This window comes from Varroa destructor, unplaced genomic scaffold (genome assembly GCF_002443255.2).
Source record: "Varroa destructor unplaced genomic scaffold, Vdes_3.0 BEIS01000002.1, whole genome shotgun sequence".
Lineage (NCBI taxonomy): Eukaryota > Metazoa > Arthropoda > Arachnida > Mesostigmata > Varroidae > Varroa > Varroa destructor.
In genome coordinates this window covers 26,617,080-26,633,771 of record NW_019211455.1, presented here as the reverse complement: position 1 = coordinate 26,633,771, position 16,692 = coordinate 26,617,080, and the positions used below count along the sequence as shown (strand labels likewise).

Below are 16,692 nucleotides of genomic sequence, written 5' to 3'. Positions count from 1 at the left end.
AACCTTAAGTACCGATAACAAGCAACACACAAACTGAGAGATTGAAAACCCTGAACCAGACCGATCGAACAGTGGCAAAGTCATTACAAGCGTAATCAGCGGAAAGAACAGCAGGGCTGACAAGACGGCCATAATCGGTGGTGCAAAGCCTGGCGCAGAACTCCATGAGTGTCTTAAATCAGTGTTTTCGATCCCACACCCCAATCGTCGAACACTATAAACAAAGGTCCTGACAGCGTCTCGCACAAAGCTTTACATGTGTTTCTCAAAGGCGTTCATATCTTTGTCCACGGCTTGTAAACATAACTAAAGTGTCTCCATGGTTTCTACATTGGATCGTTTACATTACTATTGTCAAATACGTAGCAGGAGTTGTTCCCCAGATATCACTGTACTCTTCTCGTCTGACAGAGTTTGTGCGCCACAATCTGAAGTCGTCGTACAGATGCTTAAAAAATGTGGTAGTTCAAACGAAATTTTTACACAATGATTCTTGCTACGTAACCTATTCAACAGTGGTAACAATTTATTACTAATAAGATGGGTGATAATAATGGTGGCAGTGTTATAATGATTTCCGTGGTAAACAAACTTACGGTTGCCTATTACATATGTATTATCCTAAATAATAATTTGTTCCCTGTCCGTGTGTGTTCCTCAGTTGATACTAGCAGCTGGAAAGCAACAGCTGATCGCGGATAATTAGACAATGGGTCTGAAATTAGTCCAGAAAGTGTTGTAGACTGAGGAAAATGAACTATCCTGACATGATGCGCAAAGCGAACTAAGAGGAAGGCGTTCAGGAGTTCGCGACTAAGCTGCTATGATGTCAACATACAAATACAGATAGAACACAGGAAACGCAGGCAAAACTGCGAACACTCACACATCTACATTCACTATTGCATGTATAAAGCTAAGGTAAAAAGTAAGAAATCAAACAAAAAGTCGAAAGAAGGGGCACGTAAGGATGAACAACAGACAGGGAATCGGCGACAATAAACGAAAATTCTTTCCGAGGGCTCTCATTCTATTGAGATTAATTAGATTCGATACAGGAAGATGAATAAATAGTACCTGTATATATATATATATATATATATATATATATATATATATATATATATATATAGCCAGGATCAAAAAACACGCAACGAATGATTTCGAGGCAGAAGCGCTTATATTGGAAAACTGGACGAACAATCAAGCAACGTCATTGCAGTGTCGTCAACGGCAATCTGTCTATTCATTTTATATATTATAATAACTTGAATATGTGTCTACGGTGATATAAACGAACAAAAAGAACATACGAGTAAAAAGTGGCCAACAAGCCTCAAACATTAAAGAGGGGGCGGCATTTTTCAGGGATAGCTAAAATGATTTTGGGGGGCGACAACGATTGTCGCGGATAGGTTGAAGACATGAGGGACAGATAGAAAAATTGAGATTTTTCATACGTAACATGGCGTATACCCATAATAGTATATGATGACGATTAAATCATTATAACGAAAGGATGATAGTGATAATAATTGCCTATGACGATTACTACTTCACTGCTATTCGCTAAAAACGATGATTTGAAAAGAAAAGTAGAATAATAAGATGCCGTGAAGTAATTGGTTTAACATCAAAGAGCAATAAAAATGATATCCTCGACAAGTAAAGCCATCGTGAGAATGTTGTCACTTCGCTAGGTCCATTTCAAGATTCTGGAATTGTAGCTTGCCGTATCGTGGGGATGAGAACAGCGGACAACGTCTTCTCTGTTAAACATTATATCTTCGTAGTTACCGTTCGCTAACTATGTCATTTCAATCCCATCTTTTTTTTCTGCACGATCTTTCCTTGTTGCAGTGTTCTTCCATACATACATGTTAGTGGTCGCACTCGATCATCTTTCTACTGCATAGGTGCCTATATGCCGTATACTTTTGTGATGCTAAAGATGCATATCACCCATTTACACCCCGATGCAGCGTACTTCGCTCTTCCCATGTAGTATCTGTAGCTTTCTTGATGGCAAACTCAGTCTGCTTTGAAGCTGGCTTAGATATTAAACTAGCTTAGCTCTTTTTTATTAAATTAAACTTCACAGGCTGCGGGACTAACATGCTTCTCCCTGGCGCATCTGATCTAGAATGCTTCTCAATAATATCTTTCTTTCATCTCAATGAAAATGCCAATTAGTCAGTGTTCTTTCCTCAAAGAAAAGTTGATACGCGTGGCGCTTTTCACAATGGTTCGAAATTATCTGGTCCTTTTTCCGTTAAATCAGCTTTGTGTCCTGCTACGCGCTTTCCCACCGTTCTCTTCATCTGTCCAATACACGATTTTCCATACCACGTAAGTATTTCACACGAAATGCAGCAAATTTAGCCCGCCGTTTTTTTCCTTTGATTTCTTCTCACTGACAAGGCGCTTAGATTACTGAGATACTTAAATGTATCGCCTTTTTCCAAGCCTATAATATCCCGTCCTTTGTCTCCTGCTAGGCCCGTGGTATGTAAGTTGGTTAATCATTCAACTTATTCGGTATCGATTTTTCGAACTGTTGATTTATAAAAACAACTTCCTGGCCACGTGTAGAATTGCATATTTTAAAAAATCCAGAGTTCCAGAGTCTTCTATTTTTAAGCATGGCAGACCGCATAGTGTGATACTCTGTATGGGACATTCGAAGCTATGACTTTATGTAACCGGGTTCGAGAGCTAAATTGGCCTTTTCTGAAGTTGACAGAAGAATATCCATTGAACCATTATTTTGGGGTTTTCCTAGAGAGGTCCGGAACCCCTATTTGCATGACCTTGGTATGAATTCCAGAGTTTGTGGACCTGGGCCATAAGGGATTTTTTCATCAAATACTTAAGAGATTACTTAAAAGATTTAAGTATGTTTCTAGCAATTGTCTATTGAGCAATTTCTGAACGATAGTTAAAGGAAAGAGATGGACCTGCGAGCCTCTACTTGAGTAGACAACAAACCCCACCTTTTTGTTCGACGGCAGATTTAAGCGTTTTTAAACATCTTGTAGAGTTCTGCAGGTATTTAATGGAGGAACCTTTAGGGATACGAATTCCTCGATTCGAGGATACTATTTTATATTCAATGAGATCCAATGAAAAAAAAATAGGGATCACTACTCTTTTCAAGTTGATGTCCTCAGAAACGTTTCAGTGAAATTCAGGGTTTCGTCCTTATTAGCTACTGTAATTTACCTGCCCTGTTCTACTGGAATAGCGCCGAAGTTGTTTTGGTTCGTCGCGAACTGTTAGGTAGCTTTGTATTCAGTAGTCGTTTACCAATATCATAATGCTAACTATGCTGAAAAAACGACGCTGTTGACGTTATGTGCCGATGAAACTACTCGAGATCTTCATTTAAGATGACAGAGAACGTCACAAGAGGGGAGGGTAGCGCGATGTATAAACCGAGTTCAGTTCACGCTGCTACCAACCCTAAACGTAATCCCGGCTCAAAAAACGGCGTCACAAGTACAGTTTCCTCAGATAAAACAACGACACCTCGAAGAGACTGTAAGCTTTTCTCACATTTTACCGACTGCGCGTCTAAGCGTTATACCATGATGTAAACGCGACAACTAAAATACATAACCAGGTTCAACTCATTAACTGCATCACAGACATTTAGGCGTGTATTACAGATGTAGACTGGTAATGGGCGAAATCCAAAGCTCGAAATTGGCGGTCTTCATTTCTACTAGAATATTGACTGATAACATGTTAGAATTGAATAAAATACAGATAACAAGATTATCTTTTAACGAAGCATAACTTCTGGTTGGATAGATACCGATCAACCTGTTCGTCTTCCTAGCTCAGCGCCCACCCGCGCAGCACTGATGGGCAAAGCAAAGAGAATCCATGGTGGTTTTTCGCCCGCTGCTAAGCGCAGAGCTCAACTTAAACATGGAAAGCGGATCGCTGCCAGACGGAGTGAGTCCAACACTCATCTACCATAACTTTTCAGGTATTGGGTTTGTCACTGAGATGCGCCACGGGTCGCGTGAAATGAGTTCCTTCCCCTTCCAACTTTTTGGGCTTTTTACCCACAAAGTTGTACTTGTGCCCTTCTGCCTTCCCTTGCTTTCCTGTTGGAAAGCTTTATTGACACCGGCAGATAGTTGTATCTGCCGTCGCTGCTGCGCTTTCGAAGATAAACTGAGCAAATAGGAAGTGGGCTAGCCATCAAACGTCCGTTAGTAATATTATGTTCTCCTCAATATTCACGCGTAATATATTGCGTGTAAAAATATATATGTTTTTATCACGAAAAGATTAATTTATGGTTTGTATTGCAGGTCCGCCGGCGTATTCTGTGTTTGGCCTCTCGAAAGAGAAAGAGCGCTGCGGATTTATGCGAAAAGTTTATATCATCTTAAGCTTGCAAATGGTCGTTACTGCAGGGATCGCGGCCTCATTTGTTCTTATTCAGCCAGTCAAAAGATGGACACTGGATCACTATTGGATAGTATTAGTTGCCCTGTACGTATTCCGTGGGTACACGCATAGGCAAGGCAATTATTTGTTAATCTATGTTCACACACGCACGCTTTACCAAGTACGCAGACGTTGAGGCAACTGATGCGTGCCTTCTCGAAAAAAGGCATTTTTTTTTCATTAACGGTGTCGCCCTTTACAATATACATGGGTTGTGCTAATAGAGGCACAGCTAAGGACAACTGAGGCGTACGTTATCATACGTCTATACATAGAACATACAGGGTGTTTCAAAACCAAGGTCAGTCTTTGAAGCCCAGTAAATGAAGAATTCTTTTCAATGAAACCAATGGGGCTTTTATAATAATTTTCCACCTAACATATATTCAACAATGCTATATATTTTCAATTTTATAATGAATCAATACTTATTTGATATTGCTTGGTATCTGTGGGTGTCTGCAAAATACCCAAACTCTATTCAGTTGTATTAATTTATCATCAAAAATAGCGAAAAGTTGAGGCAAATGTCAGATACCGAGGCATAATATGACATCTTTTCGATACACGCACAGATCTGGCTGAATTTTTTATGAGCTATTTTTAGTGGACTATCTGTCGACAATACAACAGCCATTTTGATGGTAAGAGCTCACCATAGAACACGCTTTGATGCCTTCAAACTGGATATTTGTAACCCCAAAAAAATTTAGTAGAAACGAATCGTAAGCTTCATTTGCTATTTCTTTCTGTAAAAAAAAAAACAAACTTGCTGGGTCATCCAACCGCAATTGTAGATTAATGGGTTTTCCCAGGCTGACCAAATGATACCAAGCCCTAATGTTCAGACAAAGCCGATCTTGAGCGTTTGACTTGTATACCAGCTGATCTTTAATCAATTGATTTAAGCTGTTATTAAATAGAAAAGCAGATTTTTCTTTATATGCGGACGACCTCTTTTGAAGTAATACAGGCCGAACTACTTTTTCGCGTCGTTCCAGCTTTTAAAGCGAAAATCAATATCTTTTTACTTACCTATTTTTGCTAAGCTTTATTGCGGTTTTACATATATATATATATATATATATATATAGATTTTGTTTTGAAATAGTGGGAAAGAAATGAAATGAAGGCTTGCGTTATCTTCAATATGCAGTAACATGAAAATGGCTTTGTAATTGAAAAATGAGCAATTTTTCGGGAGACAGAAGAGTCTGCAGGTATTTCGTAGTATTCGTGAATATAGACGCAGGTCTGCGGGCACAAAGCCGTGAGCCTTCCTCTGACAACCGCGCTTTTCAGGCATAATAGGCATGAGTAAACAACCATCGTATTACTAACGCCTCCTGTTGATGTGTTGTTCTCAATTCAATAACTTCTTTTAGGGCAATCTATCTCCCGCTGTACTTTATATTGGCTTGCTGTACAAGCGTCCGGCGCTCATCTCCGCTAAATGTGATACTGCTTACTCTAATCACATTAGCAATGAGTATATTGGTTGGCATAATCTCGTCGACCTACCCGACATTTTCCATCATTCTTGTATTCGGTGATTACTTGAGAGTTTTGCTATGATCAGATGCATTACGTTATATTAACTCGACACTGGATATATAACGAGTCAGACAAAAGACTTTTCTGCTATTATAGTGCCGAAAAAGCAAGATACAAACGCCCCCTTTTTCTTTTATCAGTTGCTGCATGTTGTGATCATTTAGCCCGTCTTATGAATACCCCTGCTGTTGTTCTTGTAATGATTCGTGTCAAGCAATTTAGGTTAGGTAAATTTGGACCGCATTTTTGAAACTCTGGAGTCCCATTCCAGAGTATGCTATAGCGGGTAATTGAAAATAAACGTTTTTAGTTTGAAATTGTACAATAGTGTTATCTAGCATGTAAAAAATTTTATAATGATACGATTTACAAAAACTTTTTTGTTTGCTTTCGATCATCGTGTAGGTATTTCCGCGATATCCTGCTTAGGCGTAACTCTGTTTGCATTCAAAACGAAATTCGACTTCACGTCGTGTTTTGGCGTTATTTTCGTGCTCTTCGTAGTCATGGTTCTTTTCGGGCTAGTCCTGGTTTTCGTGCGCATCACCGCCGTGCATCAGGTAAAGCAATCCTAGATGTCGCGATATCAAAAAAAAGAATTTTGGACGAGGTGTAACATTTTCTCAAGTTCCCTAGTAAATTCTGGACTCTATTTTGCATATATGTAATTCGTTTAAGTTACTTGAGAAAATTTGCGTTTTGTGGCTTAGATTTCTTCAGTGAAACTGGTCAATGAATAACTAGCATCACTGCTCTCTGTGGACTATAACGTTTATTGTGGGTCACTCAGTGCGTCCTTACAGAGTCAACAACAACAACGCCAACGAATACAACAATAAAAATCTTTTTTTTTTCGAATTGCTTGAAATTTTCGAAAGGACGGATTACGTTGTATTCTAGTATAACATAACGTGATTAATAGTAGAGCCGATTAAAATCTTGGAATTAATCATTAGCAGAGTTAACGTTCGGAGAACGGCTCGTAGCTCCAAATGTCGAAAACTGGGTGTTGTATACTGTATGGTAGTAACATTCTGTTCTGACCTACTTTTTTCAGGTCTATGCGGGACTTGGTGCATCGCTTTACATGCTTTACCTCTCATTTGACACCCATATGGTAATGGGGAGGAAGAAATACCAACTTTCGGGTGAAGACTACGTATTCGGTGCTCTTACACTATATGCTGATATAGTGAATATATTCTTTTTTGTACTACAATTTATGGGGCAGCGGTAGCTTGCTATCGCCCAGCAAGCGGGCTCGAACACACAAGAAATCAGATTATTTAGAAAAAAATGGTAAATTATTTCAAACACTTCTTCTAAGGACCGTTCTAGGATAAAACAGGGAAAATTGTAGCGCTGCCATTTTTCGGATGGCAATTTGACGCTACTATTTCTAGTTTTCATGGCGGAGACGGTATTACGTTGCGTTAGCAGTAAGTCGTTAATACGTGGATGTGTAAAGTGTCTCCATGGAATTGTACGTCTTAATTACTGCCCAAGGAATAATTACAAATGTGATAATACTTATTTTAACGAGCTAAACGCTTAGTCAGCTTGCTAGAGTTGTGATGTCCTTTTTGTGGTTGCTCAATAGTTGACTTCATCCGAGCTATGGCTGCTAATTACAATTATCGTAAAAAGACAACCTGTGGGGAATGTGTTGCCCTGCGATCGTCGGCAAGCACGCGTCTGTTTAAACTAAAGGGTCTGCAACTCTACAGTACTTGACCATTGACAAACCCAAATGAAGGACCGATACTGAATCGCTTTTGTTTCCTTTGTATCTGTATGTGATGTCCATTATATGATCTTTCTTACAGAAAAGCGTATCAGCAAACATTCGTTGCGACGACTAACGATTATCAATTCATTTTCGGGTTTATCAACGGCAATTACGCGTTCAGAGATCCAATCAAAAGGCGCATCTTGTTTGTGTTTTTCAAATATAAAACGTGCTGTGGCTATACGAATGGCGTCTTCGTTCTCCAACGCGTTACGACTACACAAATGAGAGTATTTACGCACCCGTTCCGCCAATGGCCTCCCTAAGGCTTTCAGGTCGACTAAATAAACGAAAAATTTGTGAAACGGGCGAAACGTCATCAAATAAAAGCGTATTAATGACACTTGATGGAGAATCGTTCTTAACGGAAGTGCGGTGAGGATGAATCTAATGCCGTGGCAAGAGTTTTTCGAGAGAGATAAAATGTTCGAGCTACGGAAACGTGATAAATACAATTCACACATAGTGTTTTACACCTATATTTTAAGCAAAAACAAAAACACTTTCCTTCGACACTAGAGTGTATAGCTTGCGAAAAAACACGGATTTCATAGTGTTTATTTTAAACTAAACAATCCACTAAATTTTTGCATTGAGATCAAAATACTACAATAGTGCTGACATAGCGCATGGATCTTTTCTGCGAAGTGTATGCAGGATATACATGACCTAGTTGAACCCTATCTATATAGTTGGCAATGTCTCTTCATAGGCTAGCTAGTCAATATTCGGAAGTTTCTATCAGAAACAATACGATTCTACAGAAATAGCGTATAATTTTAACGCTATTTGGGCTATGAGCGTTAATAATAACCAAAGTACGATAACCAATGACTTGTTGAAGACGGCGTCTTAATATCGCCCATTGGTAACATCGATTCGTTGTCGTCGAAAAACCGTAGATTCAATGCTCATATTTACTAAAGTAATAGCTGAGAATGCGAGGTAACAGTACTGCGTCGACGTTCCTCGATTAAGTCACACACAGTTACTACGTATAGCAGCGCGATGACGATGATCGATCCACGTCCGAGTGTTCGAGAGGATATAGACACATCCGTCGACTCTTGCGTACGCAAATTTGTCGTCTGTTCCTCAACAAATAGAAAGGTGTTATAGCAGAAGTTAGCGTCTATGAAACCTTGTTCATGCATGGACTGATAGGTACGGCATAATTAGCAAGTTCGTCTGGAACTTGATAATTCAGCGTCTTAGTCAATGCTCTCAAACATCATTCGTTAATCGTTTGATGACCTCTAAATAGCTAGGATCACTAATTTGGATCTCGTGTATAATGAGGTATCCGTCTAAGTACTGTCTTCTAACAATGAAAAGCGTGTTCTTTTGATTTTCTTGTGGAAACGGATGCCCGTAACCCTACAATCTCCAGTGTCCTCGACTATGGCCAGTGCCTTTATTTTGTTTATTTACTTTTATTATGTTTACGTACTGTAGGGTTTAGTAGTGGAACTGAAGAACCTATAGTTAAATGACGGTTCTGTTTCTACCGGCTCGGTCTACCTCTCTGCTAAATGTAACTCGTTTGTGTGTGCTCGAACCAAATTCTAGAAGATGTCTGTGGATATTTGGTAAAGTGAGATCGTTTAGATGTGTTCTGTAATGTGAAATCTACATGAAGCTGAGTAGCGGTAGCAAGGTGGCATTTGCTAAGGCAAATATACAGGACAACTTAAGTCAATTTGGGGCTGTTTGAGCATAGCAGTTCGCGTGTCTCTGGTGAATTTATTCCGGTTAGATCGCGTGACGAAACGACGATGGCAATGACGTGGTGTACGTATTTAAACCATTATTATTGCCCCTGGACTCCCCATTGACGAAGACAAGGTCATTTATAGCTTTGTTGTCGAACAGCGTTCGGCGATTTCGTTAACGACTCGAGCAAAGTATGATCAATAGGTGTCTTAAGCAATCCTTGTCGTGTTTTTGTCAAATCGACGCCAATGAGTTGCTTGTTCCTGCAAAATAGCGCGACGACAAAAAATCAACGAATCGATTCTGTCAGAACTGCTCCAGTTAAGAAAACTCGCATTCTACACAAACATGCTAAACAGACATATTATTTGGCATTCGGGTTATTAACTTTCAACGCTGTCTTAACTTAGACATGCTCCCCTTCGCGGAGTTTCAGTTTATGTAAGTATGCCGACTTAGTATGCAATGAACTAGCGACATAATCGGAACTAAGCTTGGACAAAGTTCTCAAGCCGCACTGTTTGCTATCTTTTATCTAATAGGTGAATTGCATCATTCTTCCGGCGCCTGTCATGGGCGGTAAAATGCTGTTGTTGTTATCGGCTTGTACACAGAGACCAAATACTGAGACAAAAAAGACTGGTTTTCGTTGCTCCCCATGATGATGCTTAGTAAGCAACGTAATTGCCTTTCAAACCTATGGATACCTTGTAGTTTAGGTTCGAACGTAATTTCCTGCTGGGAGCCAGCCGTTTGATGGAATACTTAACAGCGGTGCCGGACGTAAAGCTCGAAACATAGAAATTTTCGTTACCCATATCGGGCCGTCTGTTTTCGTGGCACCTTTCCGACACTACTCTCTCAATATTTCTCACGTAATTCTCGCGAATGCCGTAGCTGCCTCAACATCGTTTGTGCAACGCAGAGCTCAGGGTCGGCACCATATACGATAATTATGCGTCAACATGCCAAGGCAACGCGTCAAACGAAGTGAGAGCGCTTCGCACTATCGCGAATATCCGTTCTTCAAGATGGCAAAAAGGACGCTTTGTTTTAGTCTTAAGAAGCAGATACTTTAAAATTGAGCATCGAAATCATTGCATGAATCTAAATCCTTCTGATGCTGCAACGGTCATTAGCTAGGCGAGACCTCGAGTGCATTTTGGCCGCTTTTGAGTCCGCCCAGAGAATTAAGACTGGCTAATGGGTAGTTTCACTGCAGCAACAGGAGATTTCCGTGAAAGGAAATGTGTCGCCTCATGCCGATCTTCATTTGAAGCTGGCCTGGCGAAGATGGAAAAACGAAGACAATGCAGACGATAGGCAACCCACAGGCTGGAAGGCATTATAGTCCCTACATATGCTGGCTCAAGAGAAACTTGTTAATGGTACGGCTCTCATCCTGCTCTAGCATTTTCATTGCTATATCCGGCACCTTTGCAGGAAGTCTGGTTTGGATGCACATCTTGAAACAACACTGACAAAAATTACATGGTAGAGCGAAATGATATGCGCCGAATGTGTGCAGGGCTAACTTCGAGGTATGCTAATATATCTACTACGCTCTAGGACGTATGAAAACAACACTTAAAATTTGCCCAATATTATACTCATTCTAGCTTCTGCCTCTAGTAGGGCCTAGATCCTAGAATGCATGTAAATGCAATGTTAAATAGGTATGTAGCTGGATTCGTTTTTTGGTGGGTTTTCTAATTGGGAACTCTATTTCAGCCTTCTATGGCTTTCGGCTAGTAGCAGATACTGAAAGCTAGAGAATTCTAATAACCCCCTAACTTTCTAAAACCTTTATAATCTTCATATGCTTATTTTACAAGTTAGATCTCAAATATCATTTCGTCATGCAATGAACGTATGGCCGCCGATACCTAAGGAGATATATAAAAGGAGCTAAATATTTTCGAGAGTAAAGGCAAGAGCGCTACATTAGTGCTAAGGGCGGTCAAGATCAATTGCAAGCCCCGTATTAACGAAGACAAATATTAAGATAATCTCTAGCATCTATGTTCGATTTCGTTGCTCCCACTATAACAATTTTTTTTAATGTTTTGGAAGTTTGGTACTTATTAAGTATATTTTTTCTTTGATCAGCCATCAACTAAGTATAAATCTAAGGCAAGAAATAGCACATGACTGACTAGGGTACCTTCAGTTAAATCTCAAGCTATGAATTCGATTCTCGCGTCTATCGCCAGAGAGCGCACCCAAAACATTTAGAGTAAAGAAAAACCAAAAAAAAGTGCACGGACCAAATATAAATGAAACATTTACATTTTACTACTTCTGTGCTTCTGATACTCTTGTGAGGTGTGGAATCGCCGAGAATAGAAAAAAACTTGTGATCAGTTCTACAGAAACAGACACTCTATTTATCTCTTTCAGCTTCTCAATGCGAAGGACACAATAGTACAATTCGCCAACCAGTAGATAACCTGGACCACCCCACGTGCTCCTGCGGAAAACAAAAATATAGTATGATTCAATGGAGCGAAAAATTCTCGACCTTCGAAACTCTTATTATTATTATTATTATATTATTCGAAACTTTTATTTTCACAATCACCATTTTATCTCTCTCTCTCTCGCTCTCTTTTCTTCCTATGTATATATATATATATATATATATATATATATATATATATATATATATATATATGGTGATTATGTTTAAAAGCAAGGTATATATCTATATTATAAAACTAAAATAATAAAATAGGGTGTGATCTTGTCCAACTCCGCCACTTTGACTCTTTTCGGTCACAATGAAAAGTTTGACAAAGCCGGTAAATAAGCAGTCAACTAACTAACACTTAGGTAGCTCTGTAATACGTTTTTTTTTCTATCTATATAATAGAAGAGCCATCTATTCTCATAGCGTTATTTTAAACAATAATTTTTAAACTAACGTAATATTAATAAATAAAAGTACCTTCAACGAGAAAAAAAGGTGCGCTTCAGTCCGCTTGATGTACACTGTAGTCCCCTGTACCTTAGCAGCGGTTACAACAGCTTTTATAATAGTATTACGGCATCGTTTATTTTAATTATCTGCAAATGAGTTCTGCAAGTAATCTTTTGTTAGTACGATGCACTACTTATACGGGCTTGTTGTTATCTGTAATTAACTTAAACCCAATCTCTATTTGCGAGTGTGTAGCGCTCACGTAACGATTCAGTCCTGCGATACACAAACCCAAATCGAGAACAATTCTATAATCAACACTTACGCCAGTACCGCTAAGAATCAATATTTGGATAAGCCCACAGCGATGTAAAGTAGGGTAAATTTAGCTCAATATCATATACCAGTAAATATTCCAAAGTGACTCCCAATAGCGGCGCACTATCGCATTTCTAGGGAATGACCCAACGAAATTACTACCAAATGCCGCAGAGTATTTACTTTTCGAACGGACAAGGTCGATAGGACGAGCTTTATTCTCAAAATTACAAAGTCGTTTATATTAATCGAATGAAACAGCTCAAGAGAGCTATATGGTTGAAAAGGAACAACGGGAGGCATTCCCTTACTGCAGTCACTATTATCTACGCACTACGAGCTGCATAATTATAGGACCTTCCTCTCCCTCCCATATTATCTATCGATAACATTGTCAAAGCGTATCAAACGAAGTCCCCGAGATACTTTATGGAAAAAGTGCCGGATCGAGCTATTGGTTTTTGACAAACTGTATACAAACCTGGCTTCATAGGGGATTTACAATAACGTCTTCCCAAGTAATGCTTAGTGTTTTCATTTCATTTTGTATTCGTGTAGTATATACAAATATGTTTCGGCCTCATTACAGCCCTGATCCTTAACGGTAGCATATAATAACAGAAGAACAAGTGCAGCGTTACTCTGAAAATTGTCGTCCGTAATATCGAAACATGGTGGTGGTCGAATTCGCATGAAATACTACTGGCAATGAATATCTCTGTTCTATAATAAATAGATCAGCAGCATAGGTACTCTGTATCCATTACAAAAAAATAACACAGACAGTAATAGAACAATGAAACCGCCGATAACGGTATCTCTCGTATCATTTGCGTTTCAACACTTTTTTCACCGCCCACTGTCATTTTCTAATTTTACGCACGATACTGCCATTAAGCACTGCGCAAAACGATGCGTATGAATAGGATCGCATTCTCCGAATTGGTCATCGCATTTTTGAAAAGAACGATTTTTTGTTATGATTTTCGACCGTAGACCATGTATTATCAGCGCCCGTTGTAATGGACTCGAGCAGTGACGACGCTAAAAATGACGACATGACCGTAGGTCAATGCGAAGCTGGCGAAACTAACTCGAACTTCGAGTGCTCGATTAAGCTAGAAGAGAGCCATCACTCAGCGTCGACACACGATTTAGTTGACAAACACCTACGCGGCGGCAGCTATGAGGTTTACACTGAGGGAGGTAAATACCATGCTGACCCATTTTTTATTAATCTATACTGTGCTTCTATTTGATATGAGTAAAGAAACTATCTACGGTTGACAGTGTCCACGAATTAATGAAATTATATGACTCCGCAATAGAAACGCTGTTGGGTTTTGCCAACATTCGCAGTGTTTAGGTTGCACTCAAATCTTTCAAATAAAAATAGCTTTTTTTTCAGGTATACCCTCATTATCATCTGCCCCTGGCTGGAGTAGACCTAACCCATTATTTAGCAGTACATACTAAATCCATATAATCTTGAAGACCTTGAGCGTTAATACGGTACAGTGTACTACAGCTTGTTTACAATCCAATCAAACAAAAGTCATTCTCGGGGTACGACATTTAAAATAAAGTAAACGTTGGCAGGCCATTTTTAGTAGCGGACGTGTGTGCTTATCCGTTCTTGCCGCTTTCCAAAACCACTCAACAATTTCGTCATGGCGGAAATGCGTCGTGCGTTTTCGCATTTAACCGAAAACAGATTAGTATGTATTCTCTTCGCGCCCGACACACGTTAAGCTATTGCCAATTTTCGTACAACTTCTGAATGGTCCGAAGATGACTTTCATGAGTCGCACGCAAGATTCTTCACAGATTTTCTATTTTAAATGACTCAGCGAAAAGCTATCTGTGATGTACATTTTTTGGTACAGAAATAAACGGCCGTTTAGCGAGAAACGTATCAATCGTCGGCCTAGGTAAGTTTAACGGTTGATTTTTTTTTAAACTTTTTAGTTCTTTTTGAATCTTTTGAACTTTCTGACCATTTTCAGCTTTTGAATTTTGGAGCCCTTGATTCTGCTATCAGCTGAACTTTTAATTTCGTTATAGCGTAACTAACCGTCAAAGAAGGGTTTAGGCTCCGAATTGAAGCCGTAATCGCAATAAGTTGTCGTTACAGCGAATAGATATGATTGTCAGAAATATCATCGCTACATGTGAAAAATTTCGTCAAGCTATGAGCCATTATATAGACACAGTCTTAGAAATTATCCATCCAGAAATCCAATCCAAAAGTGCCAAATGTAATATTACAGACGCTATTGGGTTACGTTGTCAAACTTGCCGCACAGTTGATAATGGAAAAATCAACTTAATTACTTCAGCTAAGTAAGCTCAGTCGTACGAAGTCCTATACATGTGATGGTCCTATGTAAACGTTCACCAAACATGTTCCAATGGCCAAGTGGGAGAGCATGATTTTTTTCGTGTAACACCTCAGCTTAGCTAAAACCTCAGACTAAAAACTGGGAGATATTCTCATGAAGCTGGTGGAAAACGAGAAAAATCTACATTAAAATTTGACAAAACTCGCCAACATTTATAACAAATAGCCATCGGATAAAAGGTTTTTTGAACTCGATCATCTTCTCCGTATTGGGTGAATAGAAAAAACAATTCACTCCCTCACAATCTAGCCATTTTACGTGGGTATTCGTTCGTGCTGCCTTGAGCAAGGCTAAGCCGGCCGACGAAGGCAAGGCAGATGGTAATAGATTAGGCCAAATAAACACTAGTCTTTGTGTACATCAGTAACACAAGCCCAATAACATAATACCACTTATTGAAATTCGATTCTATGGCGAGTATGTATGTTACTACGCGCTGCGTCTTTTTTGCAGACTACGATGAAGATTACTACTCCGATCAGCTCAGCGAGAGGACAGACAGATTTCAAATCACAGAAGTTCGTATGGCATTCATACGAAAGGTGTACACACTTTTGTTTCTCCAGTTGGCTTTGACCACGGCGTATGTCGCTCTGTTTATCTTTATCGATGATCTCAGGAGGTTTGCTCTGAGGAATTATGAGATTTTTCAAGTATGTCTGTACGTATATATTTTTTACATTTAGATTAACGTTTAGCAACAGCTATCGCGTTATGCACGACTGTTTCTTTGAGATTTGGTCTTTTTAAGTCATACACCCTTAAGAGTAGAGCAGTTACGTACTTAATTGGTATGGCACGTTATAGTTTTTACGGATAGAAGTGATTGGTCCAGCTGAACGGTGTGCTTTCAAAACGTTTTCGTATGCATATGTTGATCCAGTGCTTTCAAGAGCTTCTACGAATTAACAACGCAGCGCCTTCAGGTTATATAGACCTATTCGGTCTGTCGGTTGCATAAGAATTCGTTGAAGTAATGCCACTTTTTTAGTGTAAAAAAACGATAGTATCGGGTGCTTTGTCAGAATTTGGAACGACGGAGCATACAAAGGAACTGCCCAGTAATGGTATAGAATGAAAATCCGTGTGCTACGTTGATAGCATGCCGGTATCTAAAAGGTTGTATACGTTAGTTATCGAGCCCGAATGGTACTTTTCTGCACAAATGAGTACAATTCTGATCTTGTTGTATTGTTTTTTTGCCTACTATCGTTTCAGACTTATCCAGTTCATACTTGTCATAGTACTGACTTGTTGTCCACAGACTCGAAGGCGTTCGCCATTGAATTTGATCCTGTTTTTTTTGTTCACAGCGACTTTCGGCTACTGCCTTGGTGTCGTGTCTGTCCAATACGACACCAGCTCAGTCATTTTGACTTTCGGTAGGCAATTTTAGGCGACACAAGCGCGCAGACGTGTTTTGAATAGGTACCGCCTTTTGCAATATAAAATAGCAGCCAACGGTCAAAATTTACTCCGGTACTTGAATTATGCGGGCGGAAGTTCTCGCTGGATAGTACTTATACGCATTA

At 39.4% G+C, this 16,692-nt stretch overlaps 3 protein-coding genes across 11 annotated transcripts in view; 2 read left to right on the top strand and 1 right to left on the bottom strand.

Annotated features, from left to right (window-relative positions):
* Positions 1-1,786: 1,786 nt before the first annotated feature.
* LOC111246003 (protein lifeguard 2-like) lies at positions 1,787-8,560 on the top strand. 3 transcript variants are annotated; one of them, XM_022795147.2, is made up of 7 exons: positions 1,787-3,540; positions 3,814-3,960; positions 4,326-4,509; positions 5,850-6,013; positions 6,424-6,578; positions 7,076-7,317; positions 7,845-8,560. In XM_022795147.2, the coding sequence occupies exons 1-6, from the start codon at positions 3,390-3,392 to the stop codon at positions 7,253-7,255; spliced, it is 981 nt and encodes a 326-aa protein (XP_022650882.1). In that variant the 5' UTR covers positions 1,787-3,389; the 3' UTR covers positions 7,256-7,317; positions 7,845-8,560. The 3 variants fall into 3 exon arrangements, with proteins under 3 accessions (XP_022650882.1, XP_086835546.1, XP_022650883.2); XM_022795148.2 differs by lacking the exon at positions 1,787-3,540 and having other exon boundaries at positions 3,856-3,994; XM_086979420.1 differs by lacking the exons at positions 5,850-6,013; positions 7,845-8,560 and having other exon boundaries at positions 7,076-7,266.
* A 247-nt stretch (positions 8,561-8,807) lies between these two features.
* The window catches only part of LOC111246005 (protein lifeguard 3-like), a 17,189-nt gene continuing 9,304 nt past the window's right edge, over positions 8,808-16,692 (top strand). For 2 of the 7 annotated variants that reach the window (XM_086979412.1, XM_086979408.1), the window contains exons 1-4: positions 8,845-8,971; positions 13,755-13,964; positions 15,614-15,821; positions 16,379-16,542. In XM_086979412.1, coding sequence (XP_086835538.1) covers positions 8,956-8,971; positions 13,755-13,964; positions 15,614-15,821; positions 16,379-16,542 — 598 coding nt within the window. In that variant the 5' untranslated portion in view covers positions 8,845-8,955. Of the gene's footprint in view, positions 8,972-9,113; positions 9,962-13,754; positions 13,965-14,166; positions 14,690-15,613; positions 15,822-16,378; positions 16,543-16,692 lie in introns of those variants that run through there. The other 5 variants (XM_086979411.1, XM_086979409.1, XM_086979410.1 and 2 more) reach the window with 5 other exon arrangements.
* The window catches only part of LOC111244900 (putative protein-lysine deacylase ABHD14B), a 24,732-nt gene continuing 19,920 nt past the window's right edge, over positions 11,881-16,692 (bottom strand). Inside the window, exons 5-6 of the transcript XR_015320501.1 lie at positions 12,468-12,599; positions 11,881-11,990 (exon numbers count right to left, since the gene is read on the bottom strand). The gene's annotated coding sequence lies outside the window, so the exon portion shown is untranslated. The remainder of the gene's footprint in view (positions 11,991-12,467; positions 12,600-16,692) is intronic.